Source organism: Salvia hispanica, chromosome 5, assembly GCF_029641045.1.
Source record: "Salvia hispanica isolate PSC_SH4W2 chromosome 5, Shi_PSC_v1, whole genome shotgun sequence".
Classification (NCBI taxonomy): domain Eukaryota; kingdom Viridiplantae; phylum Streptophyta; class Magnoliopsida; order Lamiales; family Lamiaceae; genus Salvia; species Salvia hispanica.
In genome coordinates this window covers 11,982,844-12,004,945 of record NC_142696.1, presented here as the reverse complement: position 1 = coordinate 12,004,945, position 22,102 = coordinate 11,982,844, and the positions used below count along the sequence as shown (strand labels likewise).

At 37.4% G+C, this 22,102-nt stretch overlaps 2 protein-coding genes, 1 long non-coding RNA gene and 1 pseudogene across 3 annotated transcripts; 2 read left to right on the top strand and 2 right to left on the bottom strand.

The window, feature by feature from the left end:
• Positions 1–7,986: 7,986 nt before the first annotated feature.
• Positions 7,987–9,022, bottom strand: LOC148926288 (uncharacterized). Its single transcript, XM_089059495.1, has one exon. The coding sequence runs from the start codon at positions 9,001–9,003 to the stop codon at positions 8,002–8,004; it is 1,002 nt and encodes a 333-aa protein (XP_088915621.1). The 5' UTR covers positions 9,004–9,022; the 3' UTR covers positions 7,987–8,001.
• Positions 9,023–9,156: 134 nt separating this feature from the next.
• On the bottom strand, positions 9,157–12,562 carry CHIL (Chalcone-flavanone isomerase family protein). Its single transcript, XM_048083418.1, has 5 exons — positions 12,430–12,562; positions 12,250–12,336; positions 10,900–11,055; positions 9,582–9,811; positions 9,157–9,507 (listed from the first exon to the last, which is right to left on the bottom strand). Coding segments are annotated over exons 1-5 (636 nt in total). The 5' UTR covers positions 12,431–12,562; the 3' UTR covers positions 9,157–9,345.
• Positions 12,563–17,241: 4,679 nt separating this feature from the next.
• Positions 17,242–18,208, top strand: LOC125191270 (uncharacterized). Its single transcript, XR_007171073.2, has 2 exons — positions 17,242–17,376; positions 17,961–18,208. It is a non-coding gene; the product is annotated as an uncharacterized LOC125191270 (long non-coding RNA).
• A 169-nt stretch (positions 18,209–18,377) lies between these two features.
• LOC125189854 (uncharacterized) lies at positions 18,378–19,514 on the top strand (annotated as a pseudogene).
• Positions 19,515–22,102: the final 2,588 nt, after the last annotated feature.

Genomic DNA, 22,102 nt, shown 5'->3' with positions numbered 1-22,102 from the left:
AGTTGAGCCATGTTAAAAAAATTATGTTGAAATTATAATTGGCTAATATTTTTTATACATATCTATAAGTATGTTGAGTCATATGAAAGGATTATTCTATAGGTAAATTTAATGTATAATTTAATTTGTCTTTAATTTTATTGAAAATTATAAAAATTGTTAGACGAAAGTAGCTATACATATTGATTATTGATTTTGTGCATTGGAAATTGATTTTGTTCCTTATTTTATTGTAGTTTTAGGTGAGGCGGACAACTTAATGATGACAAACTTTAATGATGACAAACGAGTTATTTTACCTATGAGTTCTGTTGAAGAGTGTGAAAATTGAAGGTTTTAGTTTATAATGATGAGGTTGATTTTAATTTTAAAGTTAATGTAGTGTATAAATTTTTTTTTAAAATGATGAGTTTAATTCTTTATTGTGTTTAATTCTTTATTGTGATAGAATTTTTATCTTCCTACTCCATGATTTAATGTTTAAACAATATATTTTATTATGCTGCAATGTTGATTTGTATAGGATTTTGATTCTCATATAACTAAAGTTTTACTTATATTGTTCATTGTTAATATTGATTATAATTTTGTTTAATTAATTTAAAATTTAAAATTATTATTTTAAAAATATATTGATATGTGCACAGATGTGATACTAGTTTTATTTAAAGTCATAGTTAATTGTCGTATAACATTATTAGAAACAAAATCAACTACTAATTAATTAAAGCTTGACAAGACTATGAATTAAGCTCCATGAAGGTGGAGATCGAGAGATAGAGAAGACGTAATATTTGGGAGAAGACGTAATATTTTGATATTGTTGAAAACGTGTAATATTTGAAAAGGCTTCAAGTTTTTCACCTTCAAGTCCTTTGGCTTTTCATGTTATGTAACCTCCAATTGGTTTATGGTGACCCTTAATGCCAAGACTTTTGAAATGGTCTCTCCTATCCTATAAATAGGTGGGTTTGAGAGATGAGAAACACACCAACAAAATGCATTCTCTCTTCTCTCTAGTTCTCTACATCATAGTAGCATTGCATAGCTCGATTCTCGGAACTTCATCAAGTTCGCCGGTGCCTAGCGGGTTTGAGGTGCTTCTACACGCTAGGAGGAAGTCGTTTTATCTTTGGGGGCAATACGACATTCCATGAGCACTAGCCAGGGCGTAATTTGTCTTGCGGAAAGAGGGCTTCCCTCGACTCGACTTATAGTTCGGTTTGTTTTATTATTTCCGTTGTAATTTTCATTCCACTTGTTGTTATTATTATTATCTTCCTTCGATTGTAATAGTTAGAGTACCGCCTGTAACGGCTTGGGAATTTTATCCCATTATTTCTAACAATCGCAAGACAAATTAGTGTACTCTTCTAAGACATGGTTATACCAATTGAAGTTGGAGGAAACATGAGCTCCAAACCTGGAATGAAGAAACGAACAGTCGCAATGTCGATGCGCACTAAAGTGGTTAATTCCTTGAGATCATTTTTCTTGAGAAATGTGTTTATCGTTTGTCATTTGACAAGCAAGACCAATTTAGACTTGGTAGTAATAATTGAGATGCATGTGGTGTTGAATATACCAATGCACATATGGTTCAATATAATTGTGTACTTATTGTTGGAGACAATATTGTGCAAATTATTTGAACGTGTTGTTATAAACAACAAAGATCACGAGGTGGTCGCAATGGTCTCCGACGTGGACCATGGTAATAATCCAAATGAATGGTTTGTTGATTCGGGCAGAGGCAGACCTATGTGGGGGTATGGGGGTTCCTTGGAACCCCCACCCATTTTGCTATTTACTATATTATGTATAGTTAGAAAATATTATTCAAGTATTTAGTTAGCTCGGTTGGTTGGTGGTCTGGTCATGGAGCTACTTGATTGTGTGTCGAATCCCCCTTGCTTGTATTTCTTTTGAATTCTAAAATGGCTCCTTTAGTTGATTTCTCTCTTTTTAATTGTGATCAATTTTTTCACCTAGACATCCAAAGCAAAAAAACGTAGGCTGGAATAAAAATAAGTAAGAGCATGATAGAAATCAAATAAAAATACTCCCTCTATCCACGAAAAATAATCTCATTTCCAACATAGAAACTTTCTTTCATGCTTTATCCACTTTTTCACCTTTTCTCTCTTATTTTTTTACATCCCTTCTTCTACTTTATTACTTTTTCTCTCATCTCTCTTACTTTCATCCACAGATGAGACTTCTTTTTTTATGGGCGGAGGGAATATAAAATGTATCGGAGAAGAGAAAATGTAATTGATAAATACGAAGCAACACATAAGAGGAGAAAAATGCATCTCAAACTATTCATCTCTCTCGCAACTTCATAATGTCTCGGGTTGTTTCTACAATCGTCGACCCTAAAAAATATGCAACTATCGTTAGTAATTTGGACCCCCCAGTATAAAAATCCTGCGTCCGCCACTGGATACGGGTGCCACATGTCATGTGTGCTCCGAGAGAAACGTTTTTTCTACTTACAAATCTGTTGGAGGTAGAAAAGTACGCATGGGAAACCAAGCCTCTTTTCTGAGGTAGTTGGTGTGGGTAATGTGTTCCTAAAACTAGGATCTGGAAAGGTTCTTACCCTTAAGGATGTGCTGCATGTCCCAGACATCCGAAATAATTTGGTGTCAGGCTCACTTCTAGTAAATCATGGATTTTCACTAGAATTTGAGTGTGAAAAGGTTATATTGACCAAGAATGGAAAATTCATAGGTGAAGGCCACCTAGTGAATGGGCTTTTTGAGCTGAATGTTACGGTAATTCACCGTGGAAAAGGAATATGCAATAAGGAAGATGACACATCCTCTTATTTGCTTGAGAGCTCTGATTTATGGCATAATAGATTGGGACATGTAAATCTAAATGCTATAAAAAGATTAGTAAATCTTAATTTACTAAAAGTTGATAAGTTTAACTCACAAGAAAGATGTGAAGTGTGTGTTGAAGCCAAAATGGCTAAGTTGTCGTTCCATTCGGTAGAGCGGAGTACAAAACCTCTTGAGTTGATCCATACAGACGTATGTGATTTGAAATTTGTGCAAACAAGAGGTGGTAAAAAGTATTTTATCACATTTATAGATGATTGCACAAGGTATTGTTACCTTTACTTATTAAGAAGTAAAGATGAGGCAATTGAAGCGTTTAAAGACTTCAAAAATGAAGCCGAAAATCAACTTAATTGTCGAATTAAGTGTGTTCGAAGTGATAGAGGTGGTGAATATGTGGCGCCTTTTGCAGAATTATGTCATGCAAGTGGTATAATTCACCAAACCACAGCTCCATATTCTCCTCAATCGAATGGTGTTGCTGAACGCAAAAATCGAACACTGAAAGAGATGATGAATGCTCTGTTGATTAATTCAGGTTTACCCCATAACATGTGGGGGGAGGCTGTGTTAACAGCAAATTATATCTTGAATAAGATTCCACTAAAAAGTAGGGATGTGACTCCCTATGAGTTGTGGAAAGGCAAGAAACCTTCGTACTCATACCTCAAAGTGTGGGGGTGCTTAGCGAAGGTAGAAGTACCACCTCCGAAGCAAGTTGCAATAGGACCTAAAACAGTTGATTGCATCTTTATTGGTCATGCACTTAATAGTAGTGCCTATCGTTTCCTAGTCCATAAGTCAGTTGTGCCTGGCGTGGCTGAAGGAACAACGATTGAGTCAAGGAATGCTATATTCTTTGAGAATGTTTACCCTTGCAAGAGGCAGGAGGATCGTTCTAGTGAAAGAATGATGGATGAATCCACTAGTTCCAATCCTCCAAAAAGGACGAGGTCAAGTCCTGAGGATGTAGAACCAAGACGTGGTAAAAGAGTTAAAGTTGCTAAGACATTTGGTCCCGACTTCATAACTTTTATGTTGGATGACGAACCAAAGTCGTTGGCAGAAGCGTTGTCTGGCCTAGATGCGCCATTCTGGCAAGAAGCAATCAATAGTGAAATTGAATCAATTATGAGAAATAACACATGGGTGTTAGTAGACTTGCCAGAAGGTTGTAAGACCTTAGGGTGCAAGTGGATCTTGAGAAGGAAATATAAAACTGATGGTACTATTGAAAAGTACAAAGCTCGTCTAGTTGTGAAAGGCTTTAAGCAGCAAGAAGGATATGACTTCTTCGACACGTATTCACCCGTTATGAGAATCACTTCTATTCGGGTGCTTCTTGCAATTGCTGCTTTGCACAATCTTGAAATTCACCAAATGGATGTGAAAACTGCATTTCTGAATGGTGAATTGGAGGAGGAAATTTATATGGAGCAACCTGAAGGGTTTGTAGTACCTGGCCAAGAAAGGAAGGTATGCAAACTAGTGAGGTCTCTATATGGATTAATACAAGCGTCTTTGCAATGGCACTTGAAGTTTGACAATGTGATGATGTCAAATGGGTTCACTATCAATGAGTGTGATAAGTGTGTTTACATTAAGAACACAAATAATGGGTTCGTTATTGTGTGTCTTTATGTGGATGATATGTTGATTATGGGCAGCAATAGTGTCATTATCAACGAGACCAAAAATATGTTGAGGAGAAATTTCGACATGAAAGATATGGGTCTAGCTAATGTGATTCTCGGAATCAAGATTAAAAGGAATCCTGAGGGAATAGCTTTGACATAATCTCATTACATTGAGAAAGTGCTTAAGAAGTTTCACTCCTTTAATTGTGAGCCAGCTAAGACTCCATTGGAACTCAATGTGCATTTGAATAAGCACACGGGAGAGCCAGTAGCTCAAGAAGAATACGCAAGGATCATAGGGAGTTTGATGTTTATCACAAACTGCACCCGACCAGATCTTGCGTGTACGGTGAATAAGCTGAGCCGATATGCGAGCAACCCAAGCAAGGAACATTGGAAAGCTCTGCGTAGGGTTTTGAGATACATGAAGTATACTCTTAACTTTGAGCTGCAATACACAAACTATCCCCAAGTACTTGAAGGGTACTGTGATGCAAATTGGATCTCTGATTCAAAAGACTCGTTCTCGACGAGTGGGTATGTGTTCACCGTGGGGGGTGGAGTTGTTTCATGGAAGTCAACGAAACATACATGTATAGCTAGATCCACCATGAAATCTGAGTTTATCGCTTTAGACAAAGCAGGGGAAGAAGCCGAGTGGCTTAGAAACTTCCTAGAAGATATTCCATGTTGGAAGAAGCCAGTGCCGACAGTAGTGATACACTGTGATAGCCAAGCGGCTATAGGGAGAGCACATAGTGGCTTATACAATGGTAAGTCTTGACACATTCGTCGGCGACATAATACCGTGAGGCAGTTGATCACAAGTGGTGTTATCGCAGTTGACTATGTAAGGTCAGTGGATAACTTAGCGGATCCGTTAACGAAAAGTTTAAACCGTGATCAAATGCATAAATTGCTAAAAGGAATGGGACTGAAAACCATATTTTAAAAGATGATTATAGTGGTAACCCAACCATACGATTGGAGATCCCATGGGCTTGGTTCAATGGGAAAACAAAGCTATATGACTCTAGTTGTAACACTCGGAAGATATTTTATCTTCGCCCATTCGTTTGAAAGCATTGAGTGTTGTAACCTGCATGTGGTAAGAGGCTAAGTTTTGACTTTTAATGATTCTTAGAAGCTTCGAGGAGGTGGGTATTGCAGGATACCTGGAAAAGAATCACCTATGTAAGTGAAGAAGTGTGGGCCGCTTCAACATGTGAATCACTTATGAATCCAAAGTGGTGTTCCATGGCCAGTAAAGGACACAAACGCGAGAACTGATGAGTTTGTAAATAGTATTGTGTCAATATTATTGTCTCGGTATACACCAAGGAGGAATGGTTCAAGGCATCACGTCCACCAGGCCGCCGGTATGCCCGATAGTATTGACTATGGAAAGTTCAAAGCCCCAAGCTACTATTCCAAATGCAATATTGTTTCTCGAGGATTGAGCGAAGAGTCTGCATGCATGCATACACGTCTTGTGTTGGTTTGAGCTTGCAGTGCTCTAACCAATGTGGGGGATTGTTGAAAACGTGTAATATTTGGAAAGGCTTCAAGCTTTTCACCTTCAAGTCCTTTGGCTTTTCATGTTATGTAACCTCCAATTGGTTTATGGTGACCCTTAATGCCAAGACTTTTGAAGTGGTCTCTCCTATCCTTAAATAGGTGGGTTTGAGAGATGAGAGACACACCAACAAAAAGCATTCTCTCTTCTCTCTAGTTCTCTACATCATAGTAGCATTGCATAGCTCGATTCTCAGAACTTCATCAAGTTCGCCGGTGCCTAGCGGGTTTGAGGTGCTTCTACACGCTAGGAGGAAGTCGTTTTATCTTTGGGGGCAATACGCCATTCCGTGAGCACTAGCCGGGGCGTAATTTGTCTTGCGGAAAGAGGGCTTCCCTCGACTCGACTTATAGTTCGGTTTATTTTATTATTTCCGTTGTAATTTTCATTCCATTTATTGTTATTATCTTCCTTCGATTGTAATAGTTAGAGTACCGCCTGTAACGGCTTGGGAATTTTATCTCATTATTTCTAACAGATATATTGCAAGACAGAGAAAACCATCACCTTATACTATGGGTGTATGGTGTAGGTACATAAAGAGCATACAATAAAAACTCCCAAAAATGACTAACAAATGAAACCTAACTAAGTGACAGCTGGCTCAAGTATCAGCAAGTATATGACTGACTATATTTCATGCCTTATTCTAATAGGCCCTCTCAAGATGGACTATAAACGGTTGTGAAGTCCATCTTGGACAGCAAATTCTAAAAATGAGAAGCAGCCAAGGGCTTAGTGAAGATATCAGCAAGCTGTAGAGTGTTGATAACATGGACTATTCTGATCACACCCTCAAGTATCTTGTCCTGAACTGTATGACAATCAACCTCTATATACTTAGTACGTTCATGGAAAACAGGGTTGGAACTAATATGAATTGCCGCCTGGCTATCACAATATAAAGGAACTGACTTGGTCACCCCCAATCCAAAGTCCTTGAGTAAGGCAACAATCCACACCACTTCACAAGAAGCAAGGGCCATCGCCCTATGTTTTGCCTCCGCTGAAGATCTGGAGACTGTATGCTGCTTCTTCGAACGCCAAGAAATCAGACATGTGCCAAGAAACAAGCAAAAACCAGAGATTGATCTTCTTGTATCAGGGCAAGCTCCCCAATCCGCATCAGAAAAGATGCTCAAATGAGGTTCTCCCTTAGCAGAGTAGAAAAGACCGTGGCCCAAAGTACCATTCAAATATCTTAGAACTCTCTCACCAGCAAGCATGTGCTCCGAGCACGGTTTTGACAGAAATTGACTAAGCTTGTTTACAACAAAGGTGATGTCAGGCCGTGTGATACAAAGATACACAAGGCGGCCTATCAATCTTCTATAAGGAGTGGGATCAGAAAGTGGATCCCTTGCATCTTGATGGAGAGACTTGGTAGAATCCATGGGTGTAGAAGATGGCTTGCAGCCAAGTAGACCAACATCCGAGACCAAATCCAAGGCATATTTGTGCTGAGAAAGAAACACACCAAATTGATTTCTAGAAATCTCAATCCCAAGAAAATACTTACGGGTGCCCAGATCTTTGAGCTTGAAGTGAGCTTGCAGAAAAATCTTGAACTCAGTAATCAGATCATTCTCAATACTAGCCACTAAAATGTCATCAACATAGATAACCACACCAAAGAACTTCTCATCTGCTGAATATTTATAAAAATAGGAATGGTCAGAAGCAGATTGAATCAGACAAAAACCAGCCAAAACCTGAGAGAACTTTAGGTACCACTGTCTTGAAGCCTGCTTAAGGCCATACAAAGACTTCTTGAGTTTACAAACCAGCTGACCAGATCTAACCGGTGGATTTTCAATAACCAAACTAGGAGGCAGAGTCATATATATCTCCTCCTCTAGATCACCATACAAAAAGGCATTGTTGATGTCAAGATGAGCTAATTTCCAAACTTTTATGGCTGCCAATGCTAACATTAATTTCACTGTGGTGAGTTTTGCAACAGGTGAGAAGGTATCATGAAAATAACCCCAGCCTGTTGAGTGAAGTCCTTAGCCACCAAACGAGCTTTATACCTTTCTACAGTAGCATCAGCCTTGAACTTGATCTTGTAAATCCATTTACAAGATATAGGAATCTTTCCAGAAGGTAGGAAAGTGATCAACCATGTAGCAGTCCTTATCAGAGCCTGCAGTTCATCTTGCATACCCAACACCCACTCTGGATGTTGTGCTGCTTGTTTATAGGTGGATGGTTCAGTGAGAATGGAAAGAAGAATGATGAATTTGAGATAAGGTTGTGACAGCTTGGCTAAAGAAAAATAGTTTGAGGTAGAAGTTACTGAATTACAAATGTAATCAGAAAGGTGTGTAGGAGTGTGTATAGTTGTTCCAGATTTTGACTTATACGAAGTAGAGGCGGAATCTGGAGTATCGGAAGTATTTTGAGGAATGAGAGTATGGTTAGTATGAGAGGAAGATGTATTATGGTCAGTATGAGGGGAAGATGTACTTGGAGGATGAGAAATATCAGTAGGAAAGTGAGATGGTGACTGATGTTCAAGAGGAAATTCTGACTCATGAAATGTCACATTTCTACCGATAAAAATTTCATGTGTATCCAAGTTCATGACTTTGTACCCTTTATAGCCAGGAGGGTAACCAAGAAACAAGCAATTTACAACTCTTGGAGTGAACTTGTGCTTGCTTTTATCCAATGTGGAAGCAAAGCAACTATTGCAACTAATCCATGGCTGATAGAGAAGATCTTCAAGGCCAGGACGCAAAATCGAACCATCAACAAACACCAGCTTGTTTTTGGCAAGGAGAGCAGTGGTGAAAGATCGACTCCAAGCAGGATAATTAGAGCCATTGAGCTGCTGCGAAACAAGGATAGCTCCCGGGCTATCACTTGGATGAAGATAGTACGGACTAGATGTGTCCTCAGCTGGTGGAGGACGACCACGATCGCCGCGATTGTTCATCGGAGATCGGGAAGAAGATCGGAAAAATAGAGATGTAAAGGAAGATCAAAGAAAATCAGAGATAAATCGCGGAAAAATTTCCACTAATACCATAACAAGACTATGAATTAAGCTCCATGAAGGTGGAGATCGAGAGATAGAGAAGACGTCATATTTGGTAGAAAAGAATATTATTTTCTGATATATTGCAAGACAGAGAAAACCATCACCTTATATACTAAGGGTGTAGGTACATGAAGAGCATACAATAAAAACTCCCAAAAATGACTAACAAGTTGGCTCAAGTATCAGCCAGTATATGACTGACTATATTTCATGCCTTATTCTAATAAAGCTTGAAGCTCATTTGGATAACTCAGCGGAGAGAGCGGCGGCCAAGGAGGTGACGGTGGTCGGAGACACTCCACGGCTTCCACCCAAGTACCATTTCTGTATCATCTCCGCCACGTTCGCGTTCTTCACCTCCATCTTCGATTCTTCATTTCCATCCGTTGTAAATACAATCTATATATAACCCAAACATCAATTTCCGATTTACAAATAATAATGTAACAAGTTGTATTTGTGAGAATTGTTACCTCGACAGTTTGAGCAGCAGTAGGTGGGAAATAAAATGTTATAACTGAATGATGGTTGAAATATTTGGATTGGAAGAAATGAACAACTTGTTCCAAAGCTTCTTCCTCTTCTTCCTCGTACTTATCCTCTTCAGCCAAACGATCCCTAACAGAACCCTCCAACTGCACTCCATATTGCGACCCTTTTATCTCCTTAATCACAACCACGCGCACTAATTTCTCCACCGGAGCTGCCAATTTTTTGCCATATCCAAATTTATTTAAGATATGTCTACAAAGAATAGTAATCAAATAATAACTCAATCTTCCATGATAACTAATAAATATCCTAATGATAAACTGAATAGGAAAAAATGTTTCATCAATAAAGATCTCATATGAAATGAAAAATAACATTCCATACAAAGTTTGCTTTTGATCTAAAAAAAGAAATTAATGTTATCTTCATTAACTGTAATACTATATCGAATTAAAAATGATATTAAGTTTTGTTATTGATCTATCTTCAGCACTAATGTTTGTATTGATTAGCAAATGATGTTGTAAACTTTATCTCCTATAATAATTACAAATTTGTCTTAGTCGCGAGACCAATTTTCGTCAAGAAAGTGTGCGGGCGGGCGTCGGTTGACTAGCCGAACGCCTGGTCGGGCGATTTTCCTGGGATGGCTTTTTTCTACCAAAACTTGTTTTATTTTACTCTTTAACTTCTAGTATATGTACGCGTATTACAGTTTTTTCATGGCAGCTTTGATTTGAACACTCATATTTATTTTTGAATATTTATTAAAATCTCTTGTGGTTGCATTCCAATCTTTTGTTGGGCTAAGGTTGAATGGTAAGGTATGTTTTATTAGTTCTTGTGTTGCTAGTTTTGTGGAGTATTATGTTATTGTTTAAGTGAAAGTAGTCATTGGATTATTTATTGTTCTATCATCTTCTTCTTCTTTTTCACCATTTTTATTGTTCTATTTCTTGTTTGGTTTGTTGAATTTGTTGAAATATTTGTAAGAACAAATTCGGAACATCATATGTGTCTTGAATCCCTAACGTTCATATTAACAGTTTTACACAAATATTTGCATTAGTGTAATATGTGTTTCATCTTAGAGTATAGTAAAATAGAGTCCTTTTGTCTATCTATCGCTGAGTCATATTCATATTTACTTTATACACTTTTTACATTTATGTTTTAACACAAGTTTCTTAAATCGTATACTCACAAAAAATAGCTTTACAACATAGGGACGAAGGGAGTATTGATCTATTTGATTCATTTGGAATTTAAGTTGAAAAAAGAGACTAGAGAGATGGTTACCGGAAACTAGGGCGTCGAAGAAGTCATCGTCTTCGGCTAAGTCGGCGGGTGACTTGCCTTTCCATTTTTGGAGGTGAGCCCCAATTTGAGGATCAATGTAAACTCCAATTGCTGTAAACTTAATCTGTAGGAAGTGTATCTCTATGTCCGTAATCCCTTATTACATCAAACAAATTCAATTAATTACTTATTCATAATTCAATAAAAAAACGAAGCAAATATAACTTACATTAAATAAAAATAAAAATATAGTTACATAAAATATGTAGCATCATATTATTTTAATACAAATGGAAGTTACTATTCCCTCCGTCACATAAAAATACGGTCAATGTGTATGCACGGGTATAAATTAGTAAAGTAAGAGAGTGGAGGAAAATGATATGATAAAGTGAGAGAGAGGAGGAAAATGACAGTTAAAGTAGTGTTAGCGAATAGTGGACCTACATTATTAAATTGATATAACTTTACAAAAATGGAATGCACATATTTTTATAGGACGGACGAAAATAGAAAGTGCACAGGGGAGTATAAATTTCCAAGACTATTAGTAGTACTATATTCTGTATTATTGCTACCACCTACCATGCACCATTGGAATTTATTTGGAGATGGAAATGCAGTTTTATTTAATATTTTAGTGTTCTTTAATGATTCTACAAACTAAACATCATTTTGGTGTTCAATATTCCATTTAATACGAAGGCACCGATTGGGTTAAGTTTAAAGGAGTGCTTCCAACTGCCCATTCGAACACATTTCCAGATCACTTTACAGTGTGCGTTATCTGTTTAAACTTATCAAATCAAATCAAATCAAATCAAGAAACTAATTACATCCACATAATAGTATTCCATGAAATGCAATCAAAATTAAATATCGCAAATTTAATGTTTGTTTTACTTTGGCATTTCCTATGCACATCATAAATGCAAACATTTCCATCCAAAAAGTAATGATCTTCACATGATAAGTAATCAAGTATACCTAAAATTATAGGCTTAATACCTCAGAAAATATGGTTTTATTAAGTTATATCAAGAAAAAGAATTTTTGAATAGATTTTATAATTGTTTATTTTGTAAGTGATAAATTTTAATAGACCCTCAAAACGAACTCGGGCCTAAGCCTTTTCTATATTATAATAAAGCTTCAAACCAAATATGTCTATAAAAAAATTTATATATACTGTAAAAATAGTTATAAAATCTAACACCATCTTTATAGTCATATCTATCATCCAAAGTAAGCAAACTGAGAAATGAGAAATGATCTGAAAGATTATAGTATAAGAATTAAGGAAAAAAAGTACAATTGAGAATGAATATATGTATTTTATACTTTACTTACCATGAGCCACTAAAGGCAATGGCTTGGTGATGGATATTTGTGGAGGAAATGAAACTTCATCCACCATCACAGCATCATTACTACCCACTGCATAAACAATCCATAATAACTATTATCACCTCAACACAAAGTATTAAATAATAATTAAATAGATAAAAAAATGTTGGAGAGAATTCCTACTCTGTGATATCGGCTCGGATTTTGGGAGAGATTTCTAATCGATTAGATGGAGATAGAGAGAGAGCGTCAAAATTGTATTCTTTATAGCATGTAGGAGCCAAGCATTTAAGCTACCTTCCAACTTGACTTAGAGGGTAGGTAGTTGAGTAATTTAAATAATACGGATGAATTTATTTAGTTTGATATTATCCGCTTTGAAATTAAGCCTGCGCGAATTTGTACTAATTTATTTTTAGGTCATTTGAAAAGGCCTCAAATTAATTGGGTTGGACAACACTTATATACTGCTTTCAACTTCCTCACTTATCCGATGTGAGATGAGTTTGTACACAACAAGTTTTTAGTACTTCCTTCGTCCCGCCATAAGCAAGCCACTTCTTTTGTCACATGATTTAAGAAATTGATATTTAAAGAGTTACGTAGAGAGAGTAAAGTATAAGAAAGACAAAAAGTAGAGGAGTGAAAAGAATGAAGTAGGTGGGAAAATAAAGTAAGAGAGATGATTTTTTGCTTAAAATGAAAATGACTCACTTATGATGGAACATCACAAAAAGGAAAGTGACTCACTTATGATGAGATGGGGGAGTACCTTATATTTATATTACTACATCCGTCTCCAAAGAGTATGAACATTTGATTCGGCACGATTTTTAATATATAATTGAAAAAGTAAGAGAGAGATAGAGAAAATAGTTATTAAAGTATTGTTAGTAGAGAATGAGTCGCACCTTATTAGAGAGAAAAAAGCTTCCAAAATTAGAAATTCACTTTTTAGGGACGAATCAAATAGAAAATAGTTCATAATTTTTAGGAACGGAGAGAGTACTATAATTATTTTAAAGTTTATTAATGTACATATGTTTATTGACTTTTGTTGTAATTAATTTTGTAGCAACTAAATTGCTCTTAATTGGTATGAGGTGTGTTTTTATACTCGAGTAGGAATGGTGTGTAATTTATTTATCTATAAGAAATTAATTAAAAATTAGGTAGGGGAAAAACTAGGAATATTCGTTGGATGACATGGATGCATGAACACCGCTAGATTTACCAAACAAGACCCTGCCCTCGTTGGTCCAAAAATCATCGTTTTCTGAATTTATGCTGCTCTTCTTTTATTGAAATGGTTGGTGCTATAATCAATGTTTAATTTAATGAATTATGCAGCTCTTTTATTGGAATGGTTGATGCTAAAAATCAGTGAATTATGAATTACCTCCGTCCCGCGCTAGGAGCTACGTTTACTTCTCTGCACTCGTTTTATAATAATGATATTCCTTCGTCGTTACAAGAATATGCACTCTTTCTTTTTTAGTTTGTTCCACAAGAATATGTACTTTCTAATTTCGGAACTCTTTTCTCTCTAATAAGGTGGGACCCATTCTCCACTAATAATAATTTATTTACTTTTTCTCTCTATCTCTCTCTTACTTTACCAATTTTGCAATAAAACTCGTGCCGAACACAAAGTGCATATTCTATGGGGACGGAGGGAGGGAGCAGTATATAAGCCCTCATTTCACTTACATGTCATGTAAAACTAATAATCCTAAACATATGAGTTATGACCGAAATATAAATTTGATTCAGAATATTCATTTTTCAAAAATCGAGTCCTAAAACAAATGAAATTGTCGTCAAATTGGTCATTTTTTATAGTTCAATCAAAAACTAACGATTAACGGACGATTAGTAAAATTTTGACTAAATTAAAATATTAATTCATAATTAATAATTAAAGTGAAGTCTCCTCTTCTCGGTTGATGCTCCTTGGCCTGGCCCATTCCCAATCAGAAATCAGTTCCCCACCATCAGAAATCAGTTCCCCACCATCAGAAATCAGATGAGGAAATCTGTTGTGCTCTTTTTGATATGAAACCGCTACAAGCTCCTGGTGTAGACGGACTTCATGCTCAACTTTTCCAGTCTCAATGGAAAATTGTAGGCCCCTCAATTTGTAAGATGATTCGTAATTTTTTTGAAGGGGTTGCGATAGACAAGGCTCTTAACAAGACAACCTTGGTCTTGATCCCTAAAGTGGATAATCTTGAAGTAATAACAGAATTCTGGCATATTAGCTTGTGTTGAGTGGTGTATAAAGTCACTACTAAGATCATCGTCAATCGAATGACGAACCTTATAAATTTGTTGTCTCTCCCAATCAAGTGAGTTTTATCAAAGGAAGGAGCATCACAGACAACATTATTATTGCTCAAGAATGCGTTCACTCGATGAATAATTGTAAAACTAAGGCAGGTTGGATGACTATCAAAGTTGATTTAGAAAAGGCCTATGACAAAATTCGGTGGGAGTTCGTTGAGGATTCACTTAAAGATTTGGAGCTGCCACAAAAAATAATTTTGATAATTATGGAATGAGTGTCTACTACTTCTATGCAAATTTCTTGGAAAGGAGTTTTAACGGAAGAATTTAGACCGAAAAAGAGGGATTAGACAAGGTGACCCTCTCTTTCCATATCTCTTTGTTATAGGCATGGAGAGACTAAGTTACACAATAAACAAGGCGGTCGATGAAGGAAGATGGGTCTAGATGAGATTCAGTAGAGGTGGATCTCCAATCTCTCACCTCTTCTTTGCGGATGACCTCGTTCTTTTCAGTATGGCTGACTGCTCTAATGCGAAGGCTATCAAAGAGCTCCTACATCAATTTAGCTAATACTCAGGTCATCGGGTTAGCATTAACAAAACTCAACTCTACTTTAGATGCTGACACTGCTAAGGAAATTGAGAGCATTTTTCACTTCAAGGTTGTGGATAATCTAGGCATGTATTTGGGTATTCCTTTTCTTCATGGTAGAGTCACATGTGCTAATTTCAAGTATATTATTGACAAGGTCCAAAGAAGGTTAAATGGGTGGTCGGCGGCTTCACTATCCTTGGCAGCGAGAGTCACTTTAGCCAAGGCTGTCCTTTCTGCCATTCCAACCTATTGTATGCATGTAGTCATGTTACCTGCTAATGTAATTGATGAAGTTGATCCGACGATTTGTATGGGGTGGTTCTGAGCAACAACCAAAACTCTCATTGGTTAATTGGAAGACCGTTTGCAAACCTATTAGCTCGGGGGGGTGGGGGGGTAGGTCTACGCGATCTAAAAACACATAACCAGACATTCATGATAAAGCTTGTGGTTCGTCTAGTTTCAGAAGAGAAATCACTATGGGCTCGGATTCTTAGAGATAAATATAATGTTAGCTGTGCATGCCCATCAATGATCAAAAGGAGCTCAAGTTCTTTTGTGTGGCGTTCCTTATCGAAGATTTGGGACCGTGTCTACGACAGCATTTGTTGGGCTATTAGCAATGGTGTTTGTACTAACTTCGTGTGTGATACTTGGATCCCGTCTCTTGGGCCTCTCGTCGCTCATAAAGTTAATGATCTTCCAGCATTTGTGGATGCTTCTGTTTCCAATATGGTAAATGATGATGGGGAGTGAGACTGGTCTATGTTTCAAGATCTACTCCCCCGGGCCTGATGTGTGCACTTGGCGTTGGGCCTCCAATGTTAAATTTTCAGTTGCAGGCGCTTATGAACTTTTATCTGCCGACCTAATGATTTCCACGGAATAGAAATGGGTGGCGGCGTGGAGTTTCAGAGGTCCCCAAAGAGTGAGACTCTTTTTGTGGCTTGTTATGCATGGTCGTCTTCTTACTAATGCTGAGAGATGTCGTAGACATATGGCTGATGATTCATCTTGCAGCAGTTGTGGTGCTTGTGAAGAAAATATGGAACATATCTTCTGTTCCTGTCCCAATGCAGCAGCAGTTTGGGGCTCTCTTGTTCCCCCCAGCATACGCAACAGGTTTTTCTCCCTGCCTTTTGATATTTGGCTCATGGAAAACCTTAGTGATAAGAATAGAACTGTTGACGGTGATTGGGGCTGCTTATTTGGTTTGGTGGTGTGGAAATTATGGTCTTCTAGGAATGATATTGTATTTCAGGATGCGAGCTTCAATGGTTCAACAATTATAGCTCAGTGTCGAGCTTGGGGAAGGGTTGTTAGATCTAATGAGATTAAGAAGCAGACCGTTAAGAATAGATTCGCTAAGCTCATTCATTGGTTTGCTCCCGCCCCGGGCTACAGGAAATTGAACTCTGATGGTGCAGCTCGACAAAAGAAGCATCTGTTGGTGGGGTTATTAGGAACTCAAATGGAGAGTGGTTTTTGGGATATGCCTGACGCCTTGGGAAAAGCTCTGTGTTGACTGCCGAGTTGTGGGCTATATACGATGTGTGACATCCCTAACCCGAAACTTGCATTATTTTGCATATTATCATATTATTTTGTCATTGCATAATAAATTATCATTTATACTATATAGATATTAAGTGTGCCATAAAGGATATATTTATGGTTATGATCGACTCACTATAATCGAATATATAGATAGTTTTCATATACGGAAATCATTAAATAGATGTATATATATATTGTATTATAGTATAAAATACCACGTATATATAAATAATTATGTAAATGTGTGTGCATGTGTACTACATAGTACTACTAATTATGTACGTACAGATATATATTAGTACATAGAAAATGATAGTAATCCTAAATCAATATAATATAAATAATAGTTGTAACATTGCTTGAAATAAAATGTGTTAGTATGTACGTGGCTACTAAGTAATAGTGCCACTAATCTTATAGGACAAATGTCAAATAAATGGACTATAATTTGCATGTTGCTATTTATTTTAATATTTATAATTATTATCAGTAGCTTTAAGTTATTACTTTTCAATAACCACTTTTGCCTACTTATATAATCACACGTATAGTCAGTGAGCAAAGAAAAAAATAAAAAGAGAAAGGGAAACAGAATGATGCATAGTTAGTAGAGGAAAATTAGAAGAAGAAAGGAAATAAGAATTGTGGATCGCAAAACCAGAATCAGAATTTAGTTCAATTATTTATCAGGTGTGTATAAATCACACTTTTAATTTTATATGTGATATTTGAGTGATTGCTAATTGTTGAATTTGATTGAGTAATTGAAGTATATGGTGTGAAATTTACATGGATATGTTTTATATATTATGTTGGAATTATTTGATTGAATATAATATAGATATGTAGTTGATGACATTGATATATGTTACATGTGGTTTTGAAAGTACATGAATCATGTGATTAAAGAGGATCTGTGACAGCCTTGCACTGGATCTGAAATATTAGAGGGACCTATGAGTCCAAATACAGAGGGACCTATGAGTCCAATACAGAGGGACCTTCGGGTCAAATACAGAGGGACCTATGAGTCCAATTACAGAGGGACCTTCGGGTCATAGAGGAATCCCGGGCAGATACCAGACTTGATTTGTCACAGAATAATAAACTGCGCAAAGTGGCATAATGCATATTTATATGAATTATTTTTAATATATGTTGTTTATTGTTAAATATTTTGGCTAGAGAATATGTTTGATTTTCGTGATGTGAAATTAAAGGTATGGTTTATATATACTGAGTTGTGGCTCATATAAACCACTAATATTTTTCAGGAATAAGAGATTAGTGAAGTTTTTGGTTGACGTTGGTCGTAGGAACTGCACGTGTTATCAGGTTCGGCGGCTGACGCGTTTTGACAACCTTCTCCTCCTCATCAGTTTTGCATGTAGATAAATGTATATTCTATAGAGTGGTGAGAAGGTCCTACTATAGTTTAGAAAGTTTAAAATATGTACTTGATCAATAGGGGTTTTGAAACTATATAATATGTGTGCTTTATGTACTCGAAATGTGGTTATTTGTTTTAAAGTTTGAATTTTTTTATAGTAAGTGCATACGTCATAAGAGTTGAGGTTTGACAGTTTAGGTGGTATCAGAGCGGGGATAGAATCCCGATGGGACATAGCATTCATGCATATCATATGATAAGTTTTAGTTATAAGTTGCATCACATTTGAATTATCAGGAACATGGGCATTCATGAACATGTGTCACCGAGGAGAGAAGGGTCAGCCGCCTTGCATCATTCATTAACTGTTCAAGGATCTCATATACCTGCTGCATCATCTGGGGATAACCAGCAAATACCTAGAGTGGTTGAACAAGAAGTACAAGGGCCAATGATGAGGCAAAGAGGTAGAAACTTTAAAGAGCTCCGAAAAATGGGTGCGGTTGACTTTTATGGGACTACTGATCCAGCTGAGGCTGAGATATGGCTGAAGAGGGTAGAACGTGTGTTCAATCAGATGGATTGTATTCTAGAAGAACGTTTTGATTATGCAGTGTCTCTTCTTCAATGCGATGCTTACTATTGGTGGGAGACAGTCCCACAAGCCATGATACAACCTCCCGTACTTAGTTGGGATGACTTTCTTAGAGAATTCAGTAATAAATATATACCGGCGGTGTATTGTGATGAGAAGCAGAAAGAGTTTTTGTCCCTTAAGCAAGGAGCTATGTCTGTTGCTGACTATGAAGTGAAGTTTACTCAGCTTTCTCGATATGCATCTGCATTGTTGCCTACAGAACAAGATAAGTGCAGACGTTTTGAAGATGGACTGATATACGAGATAAGAAGTAAGATTACACCTTCAGATCTTCACACTTATAATGATTTACGGGCAGCAGCTATTCGAGCTGAGAGACTGGTGAAAGAAAGACAAGTTTATCTTCAGAGACAGAAGAGAGGACCACCACCGTATGTTGGCGAGTCATATTCTAGAATTCCAAGGCGACAAGGTTCCTTTTCATCAATGTCGAATTTTAGTAGAGTAAGTCCATCTGCTAAGAGAGGTGGACGTGTACCATCTTTTAATCCCGAGTGGGGATAGGGATCTGCTATGACAGCACATGCACGACCTTTATGCACGCATTGTGGGCGACCACATACAGGGGAGTGTCGAACAGTTACAGGGGCTTGCTATCACTGCGGACAACAAGGACATTATTATAGAGAATGCACACTTCAACCTGACAGAATATTAGGTGGTAGAGCAATGACGGAACCAACAGTACAAAATGGGCGACTAGCAGCATCAAGTAGAGGTTTTGGTCGAGGTCGTGGACAAGGACATGCTATAAATGCTATTATAGGCAGAGGACGATGACAGTCAGAGGCACAAGGATCTACGCTCCAGGGACATGCCCGTGTGTTTGCTATAACTCAAGATGAGGCGTCTAGAGCACCCGAGGTCATTACTGGTACACTTTATTTATTTGACGTCTTGATATATGCATTGATAGATCCGGGATCTACGCATTCATTTATATCACCTGTCATAGCATCGCATATGCATAAAGCATCTGAACCTCTGGAACATAGCTTAGGTGTACACACACCTTTGGGTGAAGTTATTTCAGTATATACAGTTTATCGAGATTGCGTTGTAAAAGTAAATTCAGTGGAACTGCTAGCAGATTTGATTCCCTTGTTTATACATGAGTTTGATATTATACTGGGTATGGATTGGTTGTCGCGCCACAGGGCTAAGGTTGACTTTTATGCTAAAGAAGTGATAATAGAATCTTCAGGACGAGATCGTGTGATATTTTATGGCAATCGACAAATTGTTCCAACTTGTCTTATTTTAGCTACATCGGCTTTTCGATTAATATGTGGTGGATGTGAGGCATACCTTGCTCATGTTATAGAGTGTGCTACAGTTCTTGATAATGTGAAAGATATTCTTGTTGTTAAAGATTTTCCTGATGTTTTTCCGGAAGATTTACCTGGATTGCCACCTGATCGAGAGACAGAGTTTACTATTGAGTTGCTACCTGGAACTGCATCTATTTCGATTCCTCCTTATCGGATGTCTCTATTGGAGTTGCAAGAGTTGAAGAAACAATTACAAGAATTGTTAGATAAGGGATTTGTACGACCTAGTGTTTCACCTTGGGGAGCACCAGTATTATTTGTAAAGAAGAAAGATGGCACATTGCGACTTTGTATAGACTATCGAAAGTTGAATCAAGTGACGGTGAAGAATAAATATCCATTGCCGAGAATAGAAGATCTGTTTGATCAGCTTCAAGGTGCACAAGTGTTTTCAAAGATAGATCTTCGATCAGGATACCATCAGCTGAAGATAGCTAAAGAGGATATTCCGAAGACGGCTTTTCGGACACGATATGGCCATTATGAATTTTTGGTAATGCCTTTCGGACTGACAAATGCACCTGCAGCTTTTATGGCACTAATGAACAAAGTATTTCAACCATTTCTGGATCAGTTTGTGATTGTTTTTATCGATGACATATTGGTTTACTCGCGAAGTAAGGAAGATCATGTCAATCACTTGCAATTAGTATTACAAGTTCTGCGAGATAAACAGCTTTTTGCAAAGTTGAGTAAATGCGAGTTTTGGCTAGATCATGTGTTATTCTTGGGACACGTGGTGTCAGGACGAGGAATAGAAGTGGATCCTCGAAAGATTGAAGCAGTCGTGAACTGGAAAGTGCCAACTACTGTCACAGAGGTTCGAAGTTTCCTAGGTATGGCTGGATATTACAGACATTTTGTGGAAGGATTCTCAATTATTGCAGGACCAATGACGAAGTTGTTACGAAAGAATGCTCCTTTCTCATGGAATACAGAATGTCAGAAGAGTTTTGATGAGTTGAAGCATCGATTGACTACAGCACCTATATTAACTATTCCCACAGGTACAGGAGGATTTGTTGTTTATAGTGACGCTTCTCAACATGGACTCGGTTGTGTTTTAATGCAAAATGGAAAGGTAATCGCTTATGCCTCGCGACAACTATGAGTACATGAAGTTTCTTACCCTGTTCATGATCTAGAGTTGGCTGCTGTTTTTTTTGCTTTGAAGATTTGGCGTCATTACCTTTATGGAGAAACGTTTCGAATTTTGACTGATCATAAGAGTCTGAAATATTTAAGGAGCCAGAAAGAGTTGAATATGAGACAAAGACGCTGGATTGAGTTGCTTAAAGATTATGATTGCACCATTGAATACCATCCGGGGAAGGCGAATGTTGTCGCAGATGCGCTAAGTCGAAAGTCAGGCAGTTTAATAGCACATATGCAGGTAACACCATTACCAGAATTGATTACTCTTCGAAATTTGAATGCAAGATTACAGCTAGACATGAGTGAAGGTTTGATAGCTACTTTGGAGATTCGCCCAGTACTGAGACAACGAATTCAAGATGCTCAACCAAGGGATGAAATATTTGTGGAAATCATAAATGGAGTACGACAAGGTAAAGATACATCGTTTACTCTACAAGATGATATTTTAATGTTTGGCAGTAGACGGTGCGTACCAGATGTTGATAATCTTCGGCAAGAGATTCTAGATGAGGCACATAATGCACCTTATGCAATGCACCCAGGAACGACAAAAATGTATCATACTATGAGACAACATTATTGGTGGCCGAGGATGAAGAAAGAGGTGGCAGAGTTTGTTTCAAAGTGCCTGACGTGTCAACAGGTTAAGGCAGAACATCAGGCACCAGCAGGTTTGCTGAAACCTTTAACGATTCCGGTATGGAAATGGGAACGCATTACGATGGATTTTGTTACAGGGTTACCGAGAACACAAAAGGGGAACGATGCTGTATGGATGGTTGTAGATAGACTAACAAAATCAGCACACTTCTTGCCTATACGATGGGGTTGTTCGTTAGATCAGTTAGTTGAGATGTATGTGAAGGAAGTGGTACGTTT